Source organism: Marmota marmota, unplaced genomic scaffold, assembly GCF_001458135.2.
Source record: "Marmota marmota marmota unplaced genomic scaffold, marMar, whole genome shotgun sequence".
Classification (NCBI taxonomy): Eukaryota; Metazoa; Chordata; class Mammalia; order Rodentia; family Sciuridae; genus Marmota; species Marmota marmota.
The window spans coordinates 2,890,218-2,897,471 of record NW_025999896.1 but is presented as its reverse complement, the minus strand read 5'-3'; the positions used below and the strand labels follow the sequence as shown (position 1 = coordinate 2,897,471).

At 49.5% G+C, this 7,254-nt stretch overlaps 1 protein-coding gene across 2 annotated transcripts in view; it reads left to right on the top strand.

Moving 5' to 3' along the window:
* The first annotated feature begins 646 nt into the window (after positions 1–646).
* Rcvrn (recoverin) overlaps positions 647–7,254 on the top strand; it is a 14,807-nt gene continuing 8,199 nt past the window's right edge. The window contains exons 1-2 of one of the 2 annotated variants that reach the window (XM_015504535.2): positions 647–652; positions 6,740–7,187. In XM_015504535.2, the coding sequence (XP_015360021.1) occupies positions 6,807–7,187 (381 nt within the window). In that variant the 5' untranslated portion in view covers positions 647–652; positions 6,740–6,806. Of the gene's footprint in view, positions 653–6,737; positions 7,188–7,254 lie in introns of those variants that run through there. The other variant, XM_048797925.1, reaches the window with a different exon arrangement.

Below are 7,254 nucleotides of genomic sequence, written 5' to 3'. Positions count from 1 at the left end.
ATCTCATTTCCACCGCCCCCCGCCCCTTCAGTTCTGGGTGTACACTTGAGATGCTTAGATTCATCCCATGTAAAATAAACTGTCCAGAGACACTGGGTCCTGCCGGGTGACCCTTCTTCCTCGAGGGCTGCTGCACTCCTCTGTGTGCCTGGCCTCAGCACTCCCCCAGGGCTCTCAGGGTTGGTGATTGTTTGTCTCCTGATGATCTAGCAGGTGGATGAAGGGTACCTGGATGTTGATGCCCGGATGTAGATTACACTGTCAACTCCACCTCCATTCCCCTGTGGGTTTCAGCCAGCTGCCTCCCTTCTGGCTCTGGGGTTGCTGGTTCTTGAATTATTTTTCCCCTCTTCATCCATTCATTTATTCATTCAATAATCATGGAGCATCTGTTATATGCCAGACATTGCTCTGGGCTCTGGGAGCACAGGAGAGCCTTGCTCTCATGCAGCTAATGTGTAGTGGACAGGGACGGACAAAACCCAGAGACCTGGTATCTGTGTTCTCATGTGGGTGCAGAAGATGTTAAATGTGATTGGAAAAAAAAGAACAGGGCAGGGTGAGGGTGGGTACAATGCAATATGAACCAGGAGGGTTGTTGAGAAGGTGGCATTTGATACAAAGCAGGGAGACCCAAGGAGAATCCCGGCAGGTTGCTGGGTGGGTGGGTGGGGGGATTATTCCAGGCAAAGGAAATGACCAGGGTCAATGTGGCCAGCGTGGCTGGTGCAGAGGGAGCGAGAAGAGAGTAGATGAGCTCAGGGAAATGGCGGTGGGATATAACAGGAGCTGTGGGGCTGTGCGGGCTGTCACAGGGCTCTAGGGGACATGGGCAGCCACATGCAAAGCCGGACAGTGGCAGAGGCAGGAAGAACTTTTAGAAGGGACAGGAGATATCCCTTGCAGGGGTGCTCACCATGGGGGTGAGGAAAGTAGTCAGGTCCTAGAGGGAAGGTAGAACCAAGGCAATGTCTTGACAGGTGGGAGAGACGTGGCAGGAAGAGATGTGCTCAGGATGACTCCAAGCCTTGTCATCCCAGCGACCAAAAGGATGGTCAGCGGGGGAGCATTCTTCCCCAATCTGTCTCCCCATTCCTTTTTGCCCTCTCTGTGCAAACGTTCTGAAGTCCCTGATTCCAGGCCAAGGGACAGGACAGTCATCTTGTCCTTAGCTTTACAGGAGGCCAAGGCTGAGCTCCTGCTTCTGAGCGACAGGTCCAGCCTCTGGACAGCACTTGTTCCTTTCGATTCAGGCAAGGTGGCCCAGGGGAGGCACACATTGGAGGTTCTTTGCCTGGAGACAGGGCCTTGTCCCCAATAACAGCAGCCAGGGGTCTTTAGGGTACCGGGAGAGTTTACGGCCTCAGCTCAGACTTAACAAATCCATTCACAATACATCATCTCCAGCAACTTGTTTGGCTAAGGAGCATAAGCTCTCCCTCTGATAGAAGATGTTTATGCAGGTTTTCAAACAAACCTCCAGGTCATGACCCCCTCACTCTGAGCAGCATCAACACAGCTGCCTGCAGCCCCCTCCCTGCCCCCGTCCCCTCCTGTGGGGGCCCCTTCTGGGTACGGAAACCTGAAGAATGTGGACTGTACCAGGATGCTTCCAGCTCCTTCCTCTTTGCCCCTGGAATGGGGACAGGAAGCCTGGGGGCTCGGGCAGACTTCCACTTACCCCAGGGCCATGGAACCTCTTGCCCCAGCTCCTCGTCTGTAGAAATGGAGATTCTGCCTGCCTCAGCCTCCTGGAGAAAGAGGCAGCTGTAGTTTAAAGAGCCCAGAACCAGGAGCTGGCAGATCTGGGCTCTCCAGGTTGCTATTTAGCAACCGTGTGACCCACAATGGAAGACATGCCTTTTGGAGGTTTCTCACCTGCGACAACTGGCCTTGCCTTGTACACAGGTCTGATGGCACCCCGGAGGCTCTTCTGATCACCTCCTACTCGTGGCATAGAACACGGGCCCCAGGCCCCTGGTTTTGCTCCCTTTCCACTCCCCAGGGATGCATCAGGCCACAAGGAATCTCTCCATGTGAACATGATTCCAATGTGCAGCCTGGGGTGGGCAGGTGGGCTGATTGGTTTTCAGGTTTGGTGACTGTCCTGTTTCTAACTACTCTTGAGATCAAATGCCTGCTGTAGTAAAGGTCTAGAAGAGAATCGGCTCTTATTAAGAAATAGCTTTCTCTCCCAAACTTGTAGGAAAAACTGAGTTCACACAAGCACACACTCGCTCCTCACATGAAGATTCCCTGGGAAATACTCTGGAACCACATCAGGAGGTGTGTGCAGGAGGGATGGGTCAGCACTTCCGTGCTTGACCTTCTAGGTTCTTCCTGAGCAATGTCAAGGTGGGGGCTCTGGTTTGGAGAAGTGTCTCTCAAAGGGCCATGTGTTAAGGCTTGGTCCCCAGGCCTTGGCACCCTTGGGAAGTGGTAGGACATTGAGAGAGACCTAGTGGGAGAAAGTTAGATCACTGCGGGTGTGACCTTGAAGGGGATGTTGGGACCATGGCCCCTTTCTGTCTGTCTGTTTCTCTCTCTCTCTCTCTCTCTCTCTCTCTCTCTCTCTAGCTTCTTCCACCATGCCCTTCCACTGTGATGTGTGTCTTGCTACCCAGAGCAATGGTGCCAACTGATCTCGAACTGAAGCCTCCAAAACTATATACCCAAAGGACTTAAAAACAGCATACCACAGGGACACAGTCACATTAATGTTTATAACAGCACAATTCACAATAGCTAAACTGTGGAGCCAACCTAGATGCCCTTCAGTAGATGAATGGATTAAAAAAGTGGCATTTATACACAATGGAATATTACTCAGCATTAAAAGAGAATAAAATCATGGCATTTGCAGGTAAATGGATGGAGTTGGAGAAGATAATGCTAAGTGAAGTTAGCCAATCCCAAAAAAACAAATGCCAAAGGTTTTCTCTGATATAAGGAGGCTGACTCATCGTGGGGTAGGGAGGAGGAGCATGGGAGGAATAGATGAATTCTACATAGGGAAGAGGGGAGGGAGGGAAAGGGAGGAGGCAGGGGATTAGCAAGGATGGTGGAATGTGATGGACATCATTATCCAAAGTGCATGTATGAAGATACGAATTGGGTGTCAACATACTTTATATACAGAGATATGAAAAATTGTGGTATATATGTGTAATAAGAATTGTAATGCAAAAAAACCAAATTACATGTATAAAGACATAAATTGGGGTGAACATACTTTATATTAAAAAATATGAAAAATTGTGCTCTATATGTGTAATAAGAATTGTAATGCATTCTGCTGTCGTGTATTTAAAAAAAAAAAAAAAGAAAACTATGATCCCAAATAAACTTTTCCTCTTCTTACACTGAGTATGTCAGGCATTTTGTCACAGTGACCAAGAGCTAACAGTGGACCTGGCAGGTGGCCTTTCCCAGCAGTGAGGACCCACTTTCCCCTCCAACTCCTGTTAGGTAATAGGGTGCACATCCCACTTACCTGCCTGGAGACTTTGGGACTTCTCCACTAGCAAGGAGGAGACAGCTCTCGCATCCTAGGGGGCAATGCTGGGGTATCACATGTAGAATCCCATATCTGTGGATTTAGGGGGCACCATCCTCCTGGCCTGTGGATGAGTTCCTGTCCACCTTCCCATATACCTCAATGTGTCCCCTCCAATGTTCTCAGCTAAGCCCAAAACACTGCTGACGTACACTCTGGGTGACAAGAACTCAGGGACAAGCATGCACATGAGGGTCCTGTGGTGTCCTGTGCTCACACTGAGCTGCTGCAGTGGCTTGGGTCCTTCCTATGCCAGCTCTGCGCCTCTGGCCACCTCTTCTATTATTCACTGATGTGTACTTTGCCCAGCAGCTCCCAGCGCCATGCTGGGCTGCAAACCAGCAACCTGCAGGCTGAAACTGAACCACCGAAACACTGTGTTTGGCCCACACTGTGATTTCTAAAAAATTTGGATTAATTGCCAACACTTAAAAATGTGGTAATGACATTTAAAAAATCTGATTTATCTCTAATTTAAAAATCTTGCAACACTGGTTAAAAAAAAAGAAAACACTCAAACTTAGTTTTTTACACACTCACAACCCAGGTCATTTCTGTGACCCCGAAATGGGTGGGGATTTCTCCTCACCATCAAGCAAGAGGTCAGTTCCTCAGCAGACACCAGCTGGACACCATCTAATCCAATTCAGCTCGGACACTGTCCATCTGGGGATAATGCCAGGTCCCACAGGGTGAGGGCTCAGTCCCTCAGAAGGCCCCATTTCAGGCACCAGTTTCAGGTTGAGGCCTCTAAAACTTATTGGGGATCCCAGACCCCCTCTTTAGGGTTGATTAATTAGTTGGTGTGGCTCACAGAACTCAGGGAAACACTTTGGTGTACCTGTTTATTGTAAAGGATATATTTCAAGGATCTGTACAAGCAGCCAGAGGAAGAAATACTCAGGGAAAGTTCTGGATAGGCTTACCACAGGAGCTTCCATCTCTGTGGATTTGGGGTACACCATCTCCTGGCACATGGGTGAGTTCTTATCCACCTTCCTGAGTGCCTCTATGTGTCCAGAAGCCCTCTACACCCTGTCCCTTTGGGTTTTTATAGAAATGTCATTATATACGAGGTGGAGAAACTCAGCCAGGCCTGTCCCTCCAGATTCTTCTAGGCTTCTCTGTGCAGCTTCCTTCCTCCCAGGTGTGGGCAGGGCACCTGTGGAAATGGAGGTCTGTGATCTACTATCAAATAAGGTAGGTCAGAGGATCTCTTTATGGCCAGCGCTAAGACAGAAAAGTAGGAGAAGATGGAAGGATATTTTTAGTTTCTATGACCTGCCTTGTAAAAGAGAAAAATCTAGTTTCTACAGCCAAACTTACAGAGAAAAAGGAGCAAGTGAAAGGAGGTCAGGAGAAAAAAAGAGAGAGAGAGAGAGAGAGAGAGAGAGAGAGAGAGAGAGAGATTGATTTTTTTTAAGAGAGAGAGAATCTTTTTTAATATTTATTTTTTAGTTTTCGGCAGACACAACATCTTTGTTTGTACGTGGTGCTGAGGATCGAACCCGGGCCGCACGCACGCCAGGTGAGCGCGCTACCGCTTGAGCCACATCCCTAGCCCTCGAGATTGTTTTTGAGGCCCAAAGCATGCCAACATTGTTCTATTCCTTTAGAAAATAACAAGAGCTTTGGAAAGTATGAGCCAGGAATCATGAACAAAACCCCGCAAAACGCACATCATGATGCCACAACTGGGTCACCATCCCATATGACCACAGTTGAATGGCCACATTCTGTGTGTGACAAAGCCCTCATTCCTGCTATTGTTTCCCTGGTCCCCTGGTTTTGCTCACTCACCACCTGCTGGCAGAGCCTCCCTGTTGCCAGTGTCATTTTTGATCCTGGTTGTTGATAAATAATAACAAAATTCATGCAGATGCTGGCTTCTCAATTTACAGTGGGGTTACATCCAATAAGCCCATTGTAAGTTGAAAATATGATAGATAAAAAAATGCATTTAGCACACTTCCTAAACATCATAACTTAGCCTGGCCTGCCTTAAACCTTCTCAGAACACTTACATTAGCCTATCTTGGGCAAAACCCTCTTCTCTCCCTCCCTCCTATCTCTCTCCTCCTCCCACCCCGACCCCCAGACCTCTGGAGGGGAACTGAACCCAGGGTCTCTTTACCACTGAACCACATCTCCAGTCCTTTTCTCATTTTTCCATTTTGAGACAGAGTCTCATAAGTTGTCCAGTCTGGCCTCGAACTTGCCATCCTCCTGCCTCAGCCTTCTGAGTAGCTGGGATGGCAGGCACGCACCACGGAAGCTGGCTAGTGTTGAATATTTCATGCAATTTATTGAATACTGTATTGAAGGTGGAAGCCCGAATGGCTGTCTGTCTGGGTACACTTCTGCACAAACGTAATGTCAAAAAATTGCAAGTGGAACCATCATTAAGTCAGGGACCTTCCACAGGTGTTCACCACTTGCCATGATAGGGGTTTGATCTCTTTGAAGCGTGACACACTTATTGACTCATTTCAGCCTCATAATGACAATGAGACAGACACAATTGTGCCCATTCACTCAAGAAATATCTCCTGAGGGCCCAAACCTGCTAGGCTCTGTTTTGTCAACGGAGATGCATCAGGAGCAATATGAGATCTCTTCCCTCCACTGGAACTTTCATTCTGGTGGAGGCACAGTGTGGGGTGTGCCAGTGGAGATGGGGCTAGAAATAGAGTGGTTCCTATAGGCCTTGCTGAGAAGGTGACATTTAAGCCAAGATGTGACTCAAGGGTAGGATTAGGAGAGCATCCTAGGCGGAGAGAGGTTAAAAAACATGCCCGAGGTCACACAGCTATTTAAGTAGCAAAGCTGGGATTTAAAGCAGGCTGGCTTCAGCCCCTTTGCTAAACACGACATTATAAGGTGCAGTGCGCGGTGCCCTACCTGCCTCTGCAGGAGTTAGTGCGACAAAAACAAGCAGCTGCCATCAACCCTTCAAGGGCTGGAGTTAGGGTCGGGAGGATCTTTGCCCTCCGATCTTTTCCTTTCAGGAGGCTAAAATGAATGGATGGCCTGCTCTCAGCTCTTTTAATCTCAGGATGGTTTGGGAAACCACTGCCCCCACCCCCAGCCTTGTGTCCCCTCCTCCTTCCTCCAAGGACTGGGAAGAACTCCTAATCCTCCTAATCCCCCAGCATCTCAGTCTCCATCTCACAGTGAACAGAGCCCGGACAACCAGGAGGACAGGCACGTCCCACCCACCTGCCCAGCCGGCGCCCACTCTCCCTCACCCATGGGGAACAGCAAGAGCGGGGCCCTGTCCAAGGAGATCCTGGAGGATCTGCAGCTGAACACCAAGTTCACAGAGGAGGAGCTGTGTGCCTGGTACCAGTCCTTCCTGAAGGAGTGCCCCAGTGGCCGCATCTCCAGGAAGGAGTTCGAGAGCATCTATGGCAAATTCTTCCCCGACGCCGACCCCAAGGCCTATGCCCAGCACGTGTTCCGCAGCTTCGACACCAACAGCGACGGAACCCTGGACTTCAAGGAGTACGTGGTCGCCTTGCACATGACCACTGGGGGCAAGCCCACGCAGAAGCTGGAATGGGCCTTCTCCCTCTACGACGTGGACGGCAATGGGACCATCAGCAAGAGCGAAGTGCTGGAGATTGTCACGGTCGGTCTCTCCCCTTCCCATGGTGATTAGTCCCTGTCACAGCTATTGCTGCTGCAGCTGGCACATA